Source organism: Patella vulgata, chromosome 2 (assembly GCF_932274485.2).
Source record: "Patella vulgata chromosome 2, xgPatVulg1.2, whole genome shotgun sequence".
In the NCBI taxonomy this organism is placed as follows: Eukaryota; Metazoa; Mollusca; class Gastropoda; family Patellidae; genus Patella; species Patella vulgata.
The window spans coordinates 49,380,912-49,400,346 of NC_065880.2; the positions used below are offsets into that span (position 1 = coordinate 49,380,912).

The window sequence follows — 19,435 nt, forward strand, 5'->3', positions numbered from 1 at the left end:
CTTACAGTAAGCCAAGTGCATGTAATATAACCAAAAAATCTTTAAATTTGTATTTTTAGATCTTCTCTCGTGATGCTGAGACCACAGTGGATGATGATGCACCACTCAATGTCAATCTTGGATTGACCCAGCAACATGAAGAGGTTTTAAAGGACATAATTCCTGCCACCATCACTATCAAAGAGGCCAGCAGTTCCAAGCTTTATGTACCTGTTAGTGATAATAACAGCCTAATTAACAATGTTGCCCCTTCATCGGTTGTTGTATCAAACTCTAAACTAGATAAGCTATGGCAACACGTGGAGTCCATCATGGCACAAAATCAGAGAAAAGTGCAACATATATTAGAAGAACATGGTATTGGGGATGGGGATGAAGATAAAGACAGTGAGGAAGGACAAATATGGAAATTAATAGAAGGAAAGTCGCCATATACCATAAATTTAGTGTGACGATGCATGACCAAGTTAGTTGTTTTACTGCTGGGAATAGTTATATACTATGTATATGCAATAACAAACTGATTATATATGGAAATAATTGTTTGAAGTTGCCATAGCTTATTGTTCAACAGGAGTCATTCTTGCCTTTAGGATGAAATACTGGACTCTGGTTCTTATTTTGTACATATATATTTTATCCATGTTTCATCCATGTACAGCTTCAAGTACAACATGCTGAAATAAATTAACAAAAAAAAAACTTATGTGATACCAATATTGACCTGAGGTATATGTTTACCATGTGCTGTGTTGTGCTCTAGTCTTGTCCTCATTACATTTGAATGTTGTACTTGCAGCGCTAGGGCAGGGCTTTTTGTTGTGAGTGGTATATATGTTGCTAATAAAAGGTGGTTTAACTGTATATAACCTATTAGACTTTATATATAAATGTCATATACATTCAAGCAATGTTCCGGTTATGATAACTAGTGATGTATGGTATTATGTAAACATATGTTATATATGATATCACTATTATTAAATAATTAACTATATGTTATTTAAACTAAAACGTGTGAAAATGAGAGATGTAAATTATGTGAAGAGTGCTATTTACATGTCGCTATATTTCCTTCTGTTGTACTATCACAGATCACCATTTCTCTTGATTAAATTAGAAACTTTAAAATAATTGTAAAGGTTTAAATCAAAACTTGCATTTATATTGGTACATGACTTGATATTTAATGAGACAAAAACATTCAGTAAAATTTTCATAATGAACTAATGAATTTAAAATTTGTAATCGAAGTTAGTGTGCTGTGATGCTTTTATGCATGATATCTGCATCGTTATGGAATATATATCACGTAATTAATTATTTATCTGTGTAAAACTTTAATGGTAGACTAAGGAGGTAGAATTCTGTGTCTGTTGTTACTGCCATGTTATGATGACCTACTGACAATATTAAAACATTCTACACTTGTTACAGAATGTGATATATTTTGATGTGATACATTTATTACAGGTAGATGTGTGCGTGTGTGATGTGTGCTTATTAACTTCTCATACCTTGAGTTGTCATTAATAATTGTATGTATTAATAAATTTAAAAAAGTATGACTGTATCCTTTTAAATAACTACTCTTTAGCTTATTTAAGGATTAAATATGTAAAGATACATTATGTAAGATTTAGATAAACAGCTGACCATTCTTGCTTTAATAGCTCAAAAATAGATAATGTAAAATGAAAATATTGAAAATTTCATTCTAATTACTTTATTCTGAGCCAAATTATCACTGTTTGTAGTTTTGACAAGATGTGTGCAGATTTAACTCTTGCATAATGTATGTTTAATGTGTGTATTCAAGGAGAGAAGGAATTATTGAATGATATTTATAAACTAGTTTGTGAAGCAGAAGGCTATTTCTAGTGTCTTCTGTGTTTTTTGTAGATAATTTATACTATGTATATTATACCTGAATTTTAATTTCAGGAACTTGTAGTTCCTATATTCATGTATATTTAATTAAGAACTGAAAGGAGACAAAATACATTAATTTTAATTAGAAAATACACTTGAAAGTTAATCTCATTTATTTTAATGATATGGGAACACAATATTTATCTATTAGAAGATCATATGATTAGATAATTATTATTAAATTTAGTTTTTATATTTTATTAGTTTCATACCATTAGTAATAAAACCAGTTCAAAAGAGAATGTATTGTAATTAAACACTTACATTGTTTGTTTAAAGTGTCATAATAATCAATGTATACATAAGCAAGCAGTGTTGTCGTTATTCTAATTGTGTATGCAACTGTACAGATTTTATGTATGGCTATGGCTCTTTCATTTATTAACATTAATGTTTTGACCCTTGCTGTAAGCTTTCAGTAAAAGTCTTTAAAAAAATCTTCCACAAACTGAGATAAAATATTTATGATTATTATATTTGATTTGAAGACATCTTGAGTAAATTCAGTTATTTTCCTGATAATGACATGGTCAGTAATTCACATAATTTTATTCTCTTTTATATCAATTATATGGTGATTGTTAAGTATTCATATGGAAATCCAAGTCTTATTAAACAGTTATAATATAAATGAATATCATATTTATTCCAATTCCATATATTATGAATATGTTTATACTTTAAAAACAATAACTATATATATATAAACAGAAGTAAGTGTACAATGCATCTTTATTGCAGTGTCTTAATTTATAGGAGCTCAAGTTATAAGAAGTCATCTGCACATCTGTATTAATTTCCATCTTACACAGAGTGCTGTATTTATTTGTAAATTTATTTGCTAATTTGTTTCCTATTTCTGATGTATGATGGTTTTTATTGATATAAAGCTATCACAATAAATCCTTTTTGTTGTCAATATTGTAAATAATACAATTCCTTTGCACCAGGCAAAAAATACCTTAAACAAGTCAGTGACATGGCTCTTGTTTTGATTTACATACTATTGCCTCAATAAACTTTATAGAATATCATGGATTTCGATAGCATTGTGTGCTCAGAAAATAAATCCTGTAAGAATTTGCATTAGTGTAAAAGGTGGATATATTGTCGGAGGTGCACAAGCTTTGGTGTAATTTGAACATATTAACTAAGCAGAGTAAAAATTTAAAGCAGTAAGTAATTTTTTTAGCTGCTTTAGTCTTGCCAGGGCCCGCGACAGGGCCCACAGGGGCCGTGACAGAGTCCACAGGGCCCTGGGATGAGCAACTTGGCAAGAGGGGTTCTCCCCCTTCAAGCTCGAAAATTTTTGAAAGATACATGGTCTAGTCTAGCACCATTTTGTCATATCTGGGGTAACTGAAGGTCACTTTACTAAAACACAGAAACTGAGATGTAACACAACATATGACATACCAAATACATGTAATACATTTCAGTTTACTGATGGATACCCTTTCGGTGATAGACCCTCCCATGAAAAACACCCCCATGAAAAATTTTGAAAACTAGAAGCCCGGAAACGCCATTCTCAACAATCTGAGAATATGGTAATGAAATACTCTGATTTTGTAGTGATAACATTTGCTTTATGATGAAGCAAAGACAACAGACATTGAAAGATATGCAACTCAAACTTCAAGATTTAAAAGGGTACTTTTTGTTAACTTCACAGCTTCTAATAATCTGCTATTTAAAGCGAGAATTTCATATTTTCTAAGAAAGTCAAAACATAATTATTTCTGTCTTTTGCTCAATAGGTTGTCAACTCACTATTATAGGATCATAGGTACATCATTTTCACACATAAAATCCATTCACCCCGGAAATAATAACACAATTACCTCCCTTGTTTTTCTATTCCCCCATGGAATAGCTATCTTCAAACGTCAGAATTTGAAGTTGAAAATGATATTTTTGCCAATTTCTCAACTGGCAATAGTGAATTATAGGATTAATAGGATTATTCTTTATCAAGGTAGGACTGTTTATAGATACCATCTATTTTAAGGCTTTATTTTAATACATTTTAAAAATATAACTTTAAAATATGAAATTAAAGTTTAATTTAATTTGAATCTCACATCTCTCCAATAATTTTTCATCAGTGAAAATATGCGCTCAACATAAGCATTGCAAACCGGCATGGAAAGAACAAAGTAAACTATAATTTGATTAAATTTGCTGGTGTAGCGGACGACACATTAATTGAAGAATTTATCACTTCCATCATCATAGGCCTTAGATTATAATGTCCATATTTTCATCAATTTCTCGCCCACGTAAATCAAGCATGTTTTCCAAAACTACACGTAAGTTTACTGCGATACTTTACACGTAAAACTTACAGGTGTACGACTGCTATGACACACACGTAAACTAACGAATCGTGTATTGCATATGCAAATAAAATGTTTGAGAAACAGAATTATAAGTTTAGGTCTAAAAATAATCGTAGGAATCTTTGAAAAAATGTGATGTAGATCTAATACCGAAACAAATATCATTCATGCATATTACTGTATAGAAATCTTGCATGTGAGCAATTACAGGAAATTTTAGCTGGTTTTCGGGACGCGGGCACTGATCAGTGGACGCGGGACTGTGTTCAAACAAACGATATTTCGTTTCGTATATATCTGCATTACCAAATATTCACATAGGCTGTGTATGTGTAGGGTATATTCTGTTGGTATCTCCATGCCCTTCTACAATGATCTCAAAACACGCGATTTAATCGGCGTTAGTCTCGATTATTCCAGCCACTATCGCCTTGACAAATTAGCAGTCATTGTGTAAATGGAACTTACCGGTTTACCCTCTTACTAATATTAAGACATATCTAATTATGATCTAGACCTGGATTGTGACGCCATTCTCCAACCCAAGGGTGGTTTGTATCCGGCTGATTTGGGTCATGGCTAATCCGCACCTGGCTGACTGGGGACTGGGACTAGCTTAGCTTTCTTGGATCAGATTCTTACTGATTGCTGTGATTGTGAGCAGATTCTTGGCTGACCAGGACCTTGATAAGGCTGGTTGAGACCATTAAAATTTGTTTGCACGTAGCTAATATCAATATATAACAAAACTAGTGATTGATTAGGTCAATAACAATGAGCTACATGTCCTTCTAGAGGGGTTGTTGAGTCGTGTAAGACTTAGGGTAGCAATACAATAATACACACCAACCTAGATAATTAAATCACACCCTTTAATTGTTAATTAATGACTATCCTGCTAATCCAATAAATAATCAGATGTCGGACAAAATACCTACATGTATTAGTGGTTGTCAGTGAGATTTGAGTAAACTTCATTTTTGGCCAAATTAATTTTCCGAGCAAGGTTAGCCTAACATTTTGATAGATTGTCTACAGATCATTTATTTTCATAATAATATAGTCTGTGTTCAGATTGGGTCCATAAATCTAGTTTATGTTTAATTTCTAAACAATTAGGTAAGCCTATTCATCATTTATTCTCAATAATATAGTAAATTTTTCATCATACTATTGGTATTGTTTTCTAAACTTGTTTAACTTAAATTGGCGTAAATAAAAGCTCAACTTCAACTTCAACTTCTTTATTCTTCAAAACTATATATACATAGTTATTGAGATAATGCAAATTTATATACAAAGTTCAAAACTTAAATGACATGTGCGAACAATTAAGTGATATCAATAATTAATAAATAATATTGACAATAACAATAGTGGTGTATATCATGCAGGGGGATTAACTTCTGATGTAATGATTTGAATGAGTCGACATAACTTCTGTAATAAACAGTGTTTTTACAATTAAAAAGACTTTGAAATTTGAATATATTAGGACGATTTTGGCACCAATCTGGCAATAATCTTTTTCTTTCAGAAGAAAAATGTTTACAATTTAAAATATAGTGGAATTCGTCACCGATGTCGGCTGAGTCACAGACACGACAGAATCTTTCGTTTCTTGGTGTTTTATTCCATCCTTACTCAATCGGTAATCGCTGACTCCCAAGTCTGAATCTAGACAAAGTTCGTATGTATTATAATGTTTTTTAAAATATGGTTCTAATTTGATATAGTTTTTAAATATTTTGTAACAAAGACATTTTGGTGAAAGTTGTATATCTGCTAAACATTTTTTTGTAAAAATTGATCAGATAGTCATGATAATTGATAATATAGTCTAGATAGTCTAACTTTGTTAGATACGTATGTCTTAAATTGCAGTTTCCAGCATTGTTTTTTTTTATCGTGGTGGTCAGGGGGTTGGATGGCCGAATGGTTAGCACGTGCGCGCTGTATCATAAGGGTTAAGTCACAGAGTCAACTGGCGTGGTTTCGATTTTGCGGTTGTACGTAACGTGTCAAGGACTAGGGTCGCCTGTCCAACCTCGTGGGGTTTCTCCGGGTCCTCCAGTTTCCTCCCACTGCTAAAGCGAATTATTGAAATAAAATTGAACTATATGTTAGTCCCGAAAGACATAGTTTGTGTCGAGTGGACGTTAAACCCCATCTCTCTCTCTCTCTCTCTCTCAAGGTGGTCCCAATATTCCATACCGTGGTCGCAAACAGCTACAGATGTGGTCAGAATCAGCTTGCTTTGGTGGATTTGAATTTGACTGGGGTGAAAATCTCACTTCCGACAATCTCACTGCAGAAAGACACTTTACACCCCCATATATCCCTCCGCTCTAATCAGTATTACCCAAAACTGCCATGAAATTGCAAATTTGATCCCTTTTCTCCAATTCTAGGCCAAAAAGTCAACCAAAAAATGCAGGAAGAGGGGAGACAAATATTAAGGAAAAAATTGTCTATTTTATCATGAAATAAGGGGAAGTAATTACTAGTCTGAGTCCATATCGAAAGGTTAGAAATTGGAGTGTGTGGCTTGCCCAAAAGAATCGTCCTTTGTGCTTTTCCTTCATTCGGAAAAGCGAGATTAAAATGAGTTGTATTATCACTTTATTGTTGAAGCAGATGTTAAATCAAATTATTTCACACACACAAAATGAGTAAAATCAGCCAAAGATTTACGTTTAAATCACATAACTTCTAGTGTTCAATTTTGAAAGTTACAAAAATTATATTGCGTTTCGTATATTTTTATACCAACTTTATTACAGCTTTCATCAAATCGAAATTGAGGCGCCAAGTTCATGTTATGTTTGTCAACGGCTTCTGCATTTAGAAAATTAAAGATTTAATTTTAATTCGCAGTTAATTCCAGATAAACATGTCGTCTACGATAAAGGCAAAAACACGGAGACGAGATAGAAGTTTAGCAGTTTTAGCCCCAGTTGGTACCAGAAGCTCAGCCAGAGTTAGACAATCAACAGGCCGAGCATCATCAACATCAACAAGTGAAGCCGAATCTCAATCTTCGCCGGTTAAAAAAGTACGAAGAAAATCAGCAAGATTTCTTCCATTATTAAAACAAGCTTATGATGCAGACAAAGAAAATTCTTCAGGAAGTGTTAGTGAAGCAAATTCATCACCTCAACTCACAGATGAATATGAATTTGATGAAATAGATGTTACACCCATAATTGGCAAATCAAACAAAAAACAAAAGAAAACTGTGAAAAATGTCAGCAAGCTGGGGACATCTAAGATAAAACCAACAGACAAAAAATGTACATCCAACAGAACTTGTTCTTCCAAAAGTTCAACAAAAACTATGGGCTCAAAATTAAAAAGCTCAAGAATCTCTCCAAGTTCTAGTACGCCAGTGTTTTCTGAAATGGATAATAAACAAATGGAAAGAAATCATTCTAAAAGGCAAATAACAGATGTGTATTCCGAACAGTCTGTCAATAAAAGACGAAAACAGAACTCACTCAAACTGAATACCATTACAGATGGTACATTGATCAAAACACAGAACAATAAAACAAATGGTTCACGATCGTCCAAGAGAAAATTGGCAGAAACAATTAATATCACACCGATTGTTCGTAGAAAAATAGAAAAACCAAGAGAAATGGACAGTGGTATGTTTATCTCTCCACCCCCCAAGAAACTATTGAGATTAACAGCAAAAGGCACTTCTACACCCAGTGAAAATCTTACATCTACAATAAATGATAGCAGCAATGTCAAACTAGGTTTTGATGAATCAGTATCATTGCTGTTTTCTCCTGTGGAAAAAGTGTTTAGTCCCAGTCCTACCTCAGACTATTGCTCCATTGATTACTCTATCCCACAGTTTTCTTTAGGTGATATTTCAAAACCAGCCTTTGAGGATGAAGATCAGTCAGACATAAAAATGAATAAAAGTATCAATATTCAATACAAACCTACTAAAGTTAAGATTGATAAGGTTAAAAAAACAAAAGCAAGATATTCAGTGTCAAAGGTGGATGCATGGGCAGAGAAGGTTAACAACCAGTTTGATGAAATTGAACGATTTGAACTCAGCATTGAAGACTGATCTAACAAAAAATTTATGGTACTAGGACTATTGTTTTTCAAATTTACTAATGTACTACGGTATTCAAAATACCTTACATGTAGTTTAAAGCAACAAATATTTCACCTAGTCATTTAACACCCAAAGCAAACTTGGATTCCTTTTTCTACGCTATATGGTGACTGAGCATAGATCTACAAATATGCAGATTTCAGTGCCAAAGTCAATTAGACTTGGTTAATAGACTTTTTAGTTTTCATTTAAATAGTGTGTTATTTGTTAAGCTATTGTATTAGACCTAGACCTCTAACTGTTATATACATCACCGAAATGGGCAGCAGAAATATTTGACTGTTTTTTGAAGTAATAATGTGTCTGATTATTGTAACATAGTATTCAGAAGGATCTTTGTAATTATTACAATACTAGCAGGATATCTGGATTCACCAGGGGCCCAAATTCACCAGAGCCCATTTCTCCAGGTGCCCAAATTTAACCAGAACCCAAATTCGATAGCCTAAAACAGTCACAGTCATGCTGGTTAATTTGATAGCACGGGGGTGGAGTGCGGCAAAATTTGATGGCCTAAAACATTCACAGGGTCATGCTGGTTAATTGGTGTGGAGTGCAACCACGAAGCATGATGGGCTGACACACACACATACACACAGACATCTTTGATGATTTTATTTATATATAGATAGATGCAGCAAATTATGATAGTAGATTTTATGAACTTTTCACTGTTGTATATAATTGAATAAGTGTATGTTTGTAGTGTAATACTAATAATAATAAACATGAAAAATACAGTAACGTTTTTAAAATACCAGGTGTGTTTACACCGCAAGAAGCTTGAGACCCCATCACATTCTACATTTATTGATGAAGGGATTGTTAGAAATGCTTATATCCCGATTCCAGAAGGACATAAGTCTGAACTTTTTAATCAACTGAAAGTCTGGTTTGTTTTTAAGGGCGTACCTGGGGTTGTAACATGGATGGGTAATCTTCCTTTGTTCTTTTAGTTGAATAAGCAGATTGTTTTCCCTCTAGTAGATTGGGTGGAGCTTAACCGTGCAATAACTAGACATGTTCAATTTTATTGCACACTTTTACTGGTTTACACTAGTTTTAGTAGAAATCATATCTAAGTGGGGTGGGTTTTCTGTGCAATAACAATAAGCATGTTGAGCAGGTGTTGTCAATGTTACAAGTCATTTATAGCACACTTCATTAGTTAACAGGTTTAACCCCTCGGCCTTTGGCCTCTGGTTAAACCTGTTAACTCATGAAAGCCGTGCTATAAATATAAATTGTCACGAGTAGGGTATGTTTTTCTGGTGGGGTGCTGTGATTTAGTCTGATGAGAGGGCCCCTCTTACCACCCGATAGTCCGGTATAATGTGGAAACATGGCATGGACTCATTGGCTTCACTCAGGCTCGTTTGAAACTCCTCATATCAAGCATTTTATGCGACTGACAAGGGTCTCCCTCCCCAATATAATGTCAAACATTAAAGGACAATATTGGTGCCAGTCATTATCATATATGTGATAGAGCTGGTTAAACACATTCCAAATATAATTTTAACACAGAGATCATTGCTACGATAGCTGAGTAATACAGGTTTCCTGAATCGGAAGTGACGAACGCCAAAGGAAAACACGAGTCATACCTCTATATAACTGACTGATGTGACGAGTGATAACAGATACATGGCCAAATTTCTGCTCACTAATAATTACTTCCAAGACCAAAAGTTGTTATATGGGACTGTAAGAGGATACCTGACAATTCAATAAAGTAATTGAATGTCATTAGATAAGAGAACACGAGAAAAATAGAAATAGTCCGTACATTTCCTTGTTTATATTCATTCTATACCTTATAAAAACATGGTAATGCACGGACTTTTTCTGTTTTTCTTTTGTTTTCTCTTATCTAGTGGCAGTCATTTCTTTTTATGAATTGTCAGATATCCTCTCACAGTCTCACACAACAACTTTTGGTCTTGGAAGGAATTATCAGTCAGTTATATAGAGGTATGACTCATGTTTTCCTTTGGCGTTCGTCACTTCCGATTCAGGAAACCTGTATTACTCAGCTATCGTAGCAATGATCTCTGTGTTAAAATTATATTTGGAACGTGTTTAATTAGTTCTATCACATATGTGATAATGACTGACACCAATATTGTCCTTTAATGTTGAAGAATTGGTCACATAGAAGCACTGGTCTGATCCCAATAGGCAGACAATAAGTGGCGTTACCTCCCCTTAATTTACTGAAAATTATTAATCGGGTAATATCTTAGGGCTGGGGCTATTTGCCACATGTGGTAAGACAATCCGGAGACTATTTGCCACATGTGACAAGTCTCATTTCATGTGGCACGGCTACAGACCACAATTATCAACCGATTTCAATGAAACTTACAGATTATAATAAGAGTATTAATATCTCAAACTAGCTTTCGGCCACTTCCGGTTAACGGTTTCCGAGATATTAGGTTACCACACATTTCATGTGGCACGGCTACAGACCATAATTATCAACCGATTTCAATGAAACTTACAGATTATAATAAGAGTATTAAGAGCTCAAACTAGCCAAAATTTCGGCCACTTCCGGTTAGCGGTTTACGAGATATCAGGTTACCACACATTTCATGTGGCACGGCTACAGACCACAATTATCAACCGATTTCAATGAAACTTACAGATTATAATAAGAGTATTAAGAGCTCAAACTAGCCAAAATTTCGGCCACTTCCGGTTAGCGGTTTCCGAGATATCAGGTTACCACACATTTCATGTGGCACGGCTACAGACCACAATTATTAACTGATTTCAATGAAACTTACAGATTATAATAAGAGTATTAATATCTCAAACTAGCCAAAATTTCGGCCACTTCCGGTTAACGGTTTCCGAGATATCAGGTTACCACACATTTCATGTGGCACGGCTACAGACCACAATAATCAACCGATTTCAATGAAACTTACAGATTATAATAAGAGTTTTAAGAGCTCAAACTAGCCAAAATTTCGGCCACTTCCGGTTAGCGGTTTCCGAGATATCAGGTTACCACACATTTCATGTGGCACGGCTACAGACCACAATTATCAACCGATTTTAATGAAACTTACAGATTATAATAACATTAATATCTCAAACTAGCCAAAATTTCGGCCACTTCCGGTTAGCGGTTTCCGAGATATCAGGTTACCACACATTTCATGTGGCACGGCTACAGACCACAATTATCAACCGATTTTAATGAAACTTACAGATTATAATAACATTAATAATATCTCAAACTAGCCAAAATTTCGGCCACTTCCGGTTAGCGGTTTACGAGATATCAGGTTACCACACATTTCATGTAGCACGGCTACAGACCACAATTATCAACCGATTTCAATGAAACTTACAGATTATAATAAGAGTATTAATATCTCAAACTAGCCAAAATTTCGGCCACTTCCGGTTAGCGGTTTACGAGATATCAGGTTACCACACATTTCATGTGGCACGGCTACAGACCACAATTATCAACCGATTTCAATGAAACTTACAGATTATAATAAGAGTATTAAGAGCTCAAACTAGCCAAAATTTCGGCCACTTCCGGTTAGCGGTTTACGAGATATCAGGTTATCACACATTTCATGTGGCACGGCTACAGACCACAATTATCAACCGATTTCAATGAAACTTAGAGATTATAATAAGAGTATTAATATCTCAAACTAGCCAAAATTTCGGCCACTTCCGGTTAGCGGTTTCCGAGATATCAGGTTACCACACATTTCATGTGGCACGGCTACAGACCACAATTATCAACCGATTTTAACGAAACTTACAGATTATAATAACATTAATAATATCTCAAACTAGCCAAAAATTTCGGCCACTTCCGGTTAGCGGTTTCCGAGATATCAGGTTACCACACATTTCATGTGGCACGGCTACAGACCACAATTATCAACCGATTTCAATGAAACTTACAGATTATAATAAGAGTATTAATATCTCAAACTAGCCAAAATTTCGGCCACTTCCGGTTAGCGGTTTCCGAGATATCAGGTTACCACACATTTCATGTGGCACGGCTACAGACCATAATTATCAACCGATTTCAATGAAACTTACAGATTACAATAAGAGTATTATATCTCAAACTAGTCAAAATTTCATGTGGCACGGCTACAGACCACATTTATATACCGATTTCAATGAAACTTACAGATTATAATAAGAGTATTAATATCTCAAACTAGCCAAAATTTCGGCCACTTCCGGTTAGCGGTTTCCGAGATATTAGGTTACCAAACATTTCCTGTGGCACGGCTACAGACCACAATTATGTACCGATTGCAATGAAACTTACAGATTATAATAACAATAATAATAATAATAATAATCAGTGGATAATTGTGGTCTGTAGCCGTGCCACATGAAATGTGTGGTAACCTGATATATCCGAAACCGCTAACCGGAAGTGGCCGAAATTTTGGCTAGTTTGAGATATTATTAATGTTTTTATAATCTGTAAGTTTAATTGAAATCAGTTGATAATTGGGGTCTGTAGCCGTGCCACATGAAATGTGTGGTAACCTGATATTTCAGAAACCGCTAACCGGAAGTGGCCGAAATTTTGGCTAGTTGGAGATATTATTAACGTTATTATAATCTTAAAGTTTCAATGAAATCGGTTGATAATTGTGGTCTGTAGCCGTGCCACATGAAATGTGTGGTAACCTGATATGTCGAAAACCGCTAACCGGAAGTGGCCGAAATTTTGGCTAGTTTGAGATATTATTAATGTTATTATAATCTTTAAGTTTTATTGAAATCGGTTGATAATTGTGGTCTGTAGCCGTGCCACATGAAATGTGTGGTAACCTGATATCTCAGAAACCGCTAACCGGAAGGGGCCGAAATTTTGGCTAGTTTGAGATATTATTAATGTTATTATAATCTGTAAGTTTCATTGAACTCGGTTGATAATTGTGGTCTGTAGCCGTGCCACATGAAATATGTGGTAACCTGATATCTCGGAAACCGCTAACCGGAAGTGGCCGAAATTTTGGCTAGTTTGAGATATTAAGACTCTTATTATAATCTGTAAGTTTCATTGAAATCGGTTGATAATTGTGGTCTGTAGCCGTGCCACATGAATTGTGTGGTAACCTGATATCTCCGAAACCGCTAACCGGAAGTGGCCGAAATTTTGGCTAGTTTGAGATATTATTAATGTTATTATAATCTGCAAGTTTCATTGAAATCGGTTGATAATTGGGGTCTGTAGCCGTGCCACATGAAATGTGTGGTAACCTGATATCTCGGAAACCGCTAACCGGAAGTGGCCGAAATTTTGGCTATTTTGAGATATTATTAATGTTATTATAATCTGTAAGTTTCATTGAAATCGGTTGATAATTGTGGTCTGTAGCCGTGCCACATGAATTGTGTGGTAACCTGATATCTCCGAAACCGCTAAACGGAAGTGGCCGAAATTTTGGCTATGCTGAGATATTATTAATGTTATTATAATCTGTAAGTTTCATTGAAATCGGTTGATAATTGTGGTCTGTAGCCGTGCCACATGAATTGTGTGGTAGCCTGATATCTCCGAAACCGCTAACCGGAAGTGGCCGAAATTTTGGCTAGTTTGAGATATTACTAATGTTATAATAATCTGTAAGTTTCATTAAAATCAGTTGATAATTGTGGTCTGTAGCCGTGCCACATGAAATGTGTGGTAACCTGATATCTCGGAAACCGCTAACCGGAAGTGGCCGAAATTTTGGCTAGTTTGAGATATCATTAATGTTATTATAAGCTGTACGTTTCATTGAAATCGGTTGATAATTGTGGTCTGTAGCCGTGCCACATAAAATGTGTGGTAACCTGATATCTCGGAAACCGCTAACCGGAAGTGGCCGAAATTTTGGCTATTTTGAGATATTATTAATGTTATTATAATCTGTAAGTTTCATTGAAATCGGTTAATAATTGTGGTCTGTAGCCGCAGGGCTATTTTGACATTCTTGCTTACCACATGTGGCAAATAGCCACTGCCATATCTTAGTCTAGTAATATCTGTTTTTGTACCGCCGATGCAGATCGTAAACGGAGACTTTGAAGTAAATTTTTATGAATTTGAACGTATTATGCTGTCATCCTGCGTCTGTCAAGCATTATGGTCATGAGAGGACAAACCTTATTGCTAGTCTCAGAACCCTATCGAAATCAGCGGGGTTGGTTGGCCGAATGGTTAAAGCATGCGCGTTGGATCAGAAGGTCTGTCATTTGTCAAGTGGCGTTGTTTCCATCCCCCGTTTGTATGTGACAAGGGGTATGATCGCCTGTCCAACCTTGTGGGTTTTCTCCGGTCTCCTCCCACTGCTAAAGACCCGCAAAATTGAACGATGTTAGTCCCGAAATGATCTAGTTAGTATCAAGTGGACATTAAACCCATGTCTCTCCTTCGCAACCTTCCGTTCCTCAGTTATGCCCCCCCCCCCCCCTTGCCCCCCTTTCGAAAAACTTGTGAACGCGATAGATCCTACATATTTTTTTATCAGTTTTTTTTATGAATTTTGCTATTGAACAGTCCATTCCTCATGACGGTTTTGTACTCAGGTGTGGTTTATTTCACCAGTTCATTCCTGATGACGGTTTTGTACTCAGATGTGGTTTATTTCAGACAATTTCTTGCATTAAAATAGAATATATTTTTGACTTTTGAGATATCCGTGAACTATTTGGCTTGTTGGGCCCTAAATAAAACTGTTGTCCTAGAGAAATATTTCAGTATGAAAATGCGTTATAAAAGTCTGATGAAATTATGTACTGCCAATATCTAGAGGATACTGTAATCTGCACATATTGCTTCAGTGAATTATTAGCGACGGGTATCGTGCACGTGACTGGGTATGCCTACTCTTTCACACGTGATCCCACTATTTAATTATTTTTCAGAAATCACAATGTTTAAAATCATTATTGTATATTTGCTTTTCAAATCTCCAAATTAAACCAAATTTTCCTTTTATTTTCATCAAAAGTGTTTTTAGATGCTAACATTGATGCTAAGGTATTGTTTTGGTTCTTCGTGTTACCAAATTTTCCTTTTATTTTCATCAAAAATGTTTTGGAAGTGTTTTTAGATGCTAACATTGTTGCTAAGGAATTGTTTTGGTTCTTCGTGTTATTTTGCAATAGATGATGAATTTTAGTCACTCATAATCGAAGAAATTACAGATTTGCACTACAAATTGTAATAAATAAAATAAAATCTGCACTTGTTTGTTTTTATTTATGATGGTGAGAATTCCGTACATAATTTATCTATTATATGGTTTCCCTCCGGGTCCGGTTTCTACTTGTCAGGTTCCGTTGCATCTTCAGTATTTAAAAGAGTCGTTTGCACATTGGTTGTCAGAATATTTAACGCCCTGTCCCTCGGGTACATGTAAATTATATAATTTTCAATTTTGTCCTGATACAATCTAATAGAGCGGTCGTACTTTTTCCTGACGTCAGCAGGTCAGGTTTGGGATGCCAAAACATACACTACAGATGACCACTCCCTGCACGGAGCATGAAACTTGTTTTATTTTACGTCGACATTTCAATGTGGGCGTGTTATGTCGTCACCCAGTCCATCGGTCCGCCCGTAAACAATTCGCTTGTGAACGCGGTAGAGGATACAGTTTTTAACAGATTCTTTTTAAATTTGGTGTGGAACATCGTGGTCATGAGATCACGACTCCTATCGAACCAGTGTTATGCCACTTTAGTTCCAGAGTTATGTGCCCTTTGTCGAAAACCTTGTGAACGCGACAGAGGCTATAGTTTTTAACAGATTTTAATAAAATTTGATGAGAAGCATTGGGTTATGAGAGGATGTACACTCTGCAACTTGTCATTCCGGAGTTACCCCTTTGACAAAAACGCTGTGAACGCGATGCATGCTTTAGTTTTAAACGGATTTCTTTTAAGTTAGCCGGGAAGCGATTTTAACTTTGTGAAAGCGATACACTCTACAGCAGATGAACCCTATCCATATTCAGTAGTCTCCCACAGTTTTTAACCATATTTTTTCAAATTTAGTTGTAAGCATCGGGGTCATGAGCGGATGAACCCTACCAATATTCGACGTCTTGACCTTCCCCCCGCCCCCTTAAACGCGGTAAAGGCTACAGTTTTTAACCGATTTTTTTTTTCAAATTTAGTTGTAAGCATTGGGGTCACGAGCGGATGAACCCTAGCAATATTTAAAGTTCTGCGACCCCCCACAACACGATAGAGGCTATAGCTTTTAACGAATTTCTTTCATATTTGGTGGGAAGCATTGGGGTCATGAGAGGGTGAGCCCTATCGATGTTAAGCGTTCTACGACTTTCCGTTCAGAATTCATCAAATATGCTCAACATCCATGTTGTCCTTTAGGATAAGCTGCGGTTGAGACATGCTGTTATGTGGGGATATTTCCACGCTTCGCGTGGCTATCTTTGAAAGTAAATATCCATTTTGTAACATAATCCTAATGGTCTATTTGATTACCTTCCTTTCAGCGTGTCTGTCCGTATGTCCATACACGTGTAATTTGATTGGTCCGGTTAGATACGAATTGGAATAGGCTATTTCGAGCCCAATCTGATTAAAACACAGATCCTAATTCGTTTCGTTTTTTATAGTTCAAAATTTCGTTTTACTTGTCTTCACAACACTAGGATCTGGAAGAGTTGTCCTTTCGGATAAGCTGTGGTTGAGACAATGCTGTTGTGTGGGGATATTTCCACGCTTCGCGTGGCTATCTTTAAAAGTAAATATCCATTTTGTAACATAATCCTATAATGGTCTATTTGATTTCCTTCCTTTCGGGCGTGTCTGTCCGTATGTCCATACACGTGTAATTTGATTGGTCGGGTTAGATACGAATTGGAATATATATTTCGAGCCCAATCTGATTAAAACACAGATCCTATTTCGTTTCGTTTTTTGTAGTTCAAAATTTCGTTTTACTTGTCTTCACAACACTAGGATCTGGAAGAGTTATTATATAACAGGCGTTTGCCAATGAAACGGTCTGTTACGACAAGTTCTGGGCGTGCTCTGCACGGAACTGTGGGTAAACCCCAGAAACGTCAACGCTGGTTTATCAATCAATGTCTGACGTCATAGGGTCAAAAGCCGCTCGTATGTTTCCTGACGCGAACTCTCAATACAACTGGTCAGATCGTCATGTAGTGTAGGCCATCGAAAGTATAAAAAACGAAACGAAATATAGATCTCTATGTTAATCAGATTGTTTCGAGCCAAAATCTGACGAAAAACAAGGTCGACATCTTGATAGTCTTATAGCAACTTCACACAATAAAGAGACTACAGGAACCAAATTGTGCCTATATTTCACTGTAAAGTAAATTTATCTTATATACATGTATATGATTGTCAATCCTAAAATATAGGCTTCTACAATCTTAACTTGAATCAATTAAGTAATGAATATTTAAAATCTTTCCTTTGGGTGTCTAACTGAATAATTAAAATCTTTCCTTTGAATGTCTAACTGAAAATGCTTCTGGTGTTATTTTCCCCCATTTCCCAAAGCGAAGAATGTGATTTGTAAAAGTACTAACCACTTATATTTTCAATTAAACTTAGTTCACTACAAAGAAACTCGTTTTATGATATGAATAGAACATTTCACTTATATAGATATCACAATATATTGCTAAACAGTCTGTATTCATAAGTAAAGTTTATTTAGGTATGGCAACGGGTACTCATATTAGTATAAGATACCTTTTAAAAAAAAAGTATTGTATAGAAAATATATTGAGTAAGGAATATAATTGACTGCTTTTGTAGTCTTTTTTGTATACAAATTTCTAATCTTATGACATTACAATAAGAGTAGATATGGGGTAATAAAGTCTGGTATAGGCCAAAATGAGATAAAATTGGGTTAACGTCCAACTTTCCTACTAACGAATGCGGACAGTGCGCTGTGGAGAAAATTTTCCAAAACTACTGCCCCTCCGCCTACACGATATCGATTTCCAACTGACAAGGGCGCCCCCCCCCCCTAATGTTCGACAGTGCCCTTTTTTACTGCTGAAACTGCCTTTTCTCAGACCCAAATATGTCCGTTCCCAACCCGTTGCAGGGATCCCAAATGACTCAAACCATCGACTCAAACACACCAGTCTGGTCTAATTAATGCTTCCACTTTCAAACGAATTCTTGTTGTTTAGCTGACGGTGCCCTAATCCTATAGAGTGACTATAGACAGACATCAATGATAGCATCTTGTGGAATCGGCGGCGTATACTACTATACACTCATGCCCATCACCGACGCGCATTAGTGCAACTTGATGTAGCAATGTTTCATGTGTGGACAGTACAAGTTACAAGGCTTAAATAGTGAAGTGGCTAGGGAATAGATTCGTCTTTTTTCCCATCATAATGCCTCGTTCGCCTTGACAATTTTCGAGTCGCGTGTTCAACTGGCTTTTTTGCTCGATTTTAAGGCTCTTTTTCAACGATTTCCGAACGTTTACTTAGACGAAAATATCAGCCAAATAGCTCTTGGAATGGCTACAGATGCAGGAAATGACGGATAATTTTCTTGGAGGGACCCCCCCCCCCCTCTCAGCGGCGTGCCGCGTCTCCGCGGTCAGTGCCCTCATTTTGCGGCGCCCCCCTTTTCAAAATTCCTAGATCCGCCCCTGAAAAGTGTTTGGGTACAGGTAATATAATATGACAGTTAATTGAGCGTTAAATTTCTTATTAAAAACTAGATAACATTCACACAACCGCTCTCCGTGTAACATCTAAAATGCTGCTAGGTCAAAATATTTGTAACTTTACATGTGTGTCTTTATCACTGTTTTCTCTGCCAGTGGGGAAATGAATGTAGCAACATAGTGGTTGTCTCTGGGACGTGTTATCTTTGCGTTAGATATTCAATTTACAATCAACATATGCCCAAACCAAACGAATCTGTTCAAGATGCTAAAAATATGTCAGTATGTGCTTGATATGCAAAACATCAATTTTATTCC

At 35.8% G+C, this 19,435-nt stretch overlaps 2 protein-coding genes across 13 annotated transcripts in view; both read left to right on the plus strand.

Annotated features, from left to right (window-relative positions):
- LOC126812485 (ensconsin) overlaps positions 1–2,835 on the plus strand; it is a 45,686-nt gene extending 42,851 nt beyond the window's left edge. For all 12 annotated transcript variants that reach the window (XM_050538893.1, XM_050538896.2, XM_050538894.2 and 9 more), the window contains one exon: positions 60–2,835. In XM_050538893.1, the coding sequence (XP_050394850.1) occupies positions 60–73 (14 nt within the window). In that variant the 3' untranslated portion in view covers positions 74–2,835. The remainder of the gene's footprint in view (positions 1–59) is intronic.
- A 4,102-nt stretch (positions 2,836–6,937) lies between these two features.
- On the plus strand, positions 6,938–9,155 carry LOC126811550 (uncharacterized). Its single transcript, XM_050537235.2, has one exon. It carries the CDS (start codon positions 7,168–7,170, stop codon positions 8,362–8,364), a length of 1,197 nt encoding a protein of 398 aa, XP_050393192.1. The 5' UTR covers positions 6,938–7,167; the 3' UTR covers positions 8,365–9,155.
- Positions 9,156–19,435: the final 10,280 nt, after the last annotated feature.

Coding starts and splice junctions, on each gene's coding strand:
- LOC126811550 (XM_050537235.2), top strand. CDS start 7,168: ATGTCGTCTACGATAAAGGCAAAAACACGGAGACGAGATAGAAGTTTA.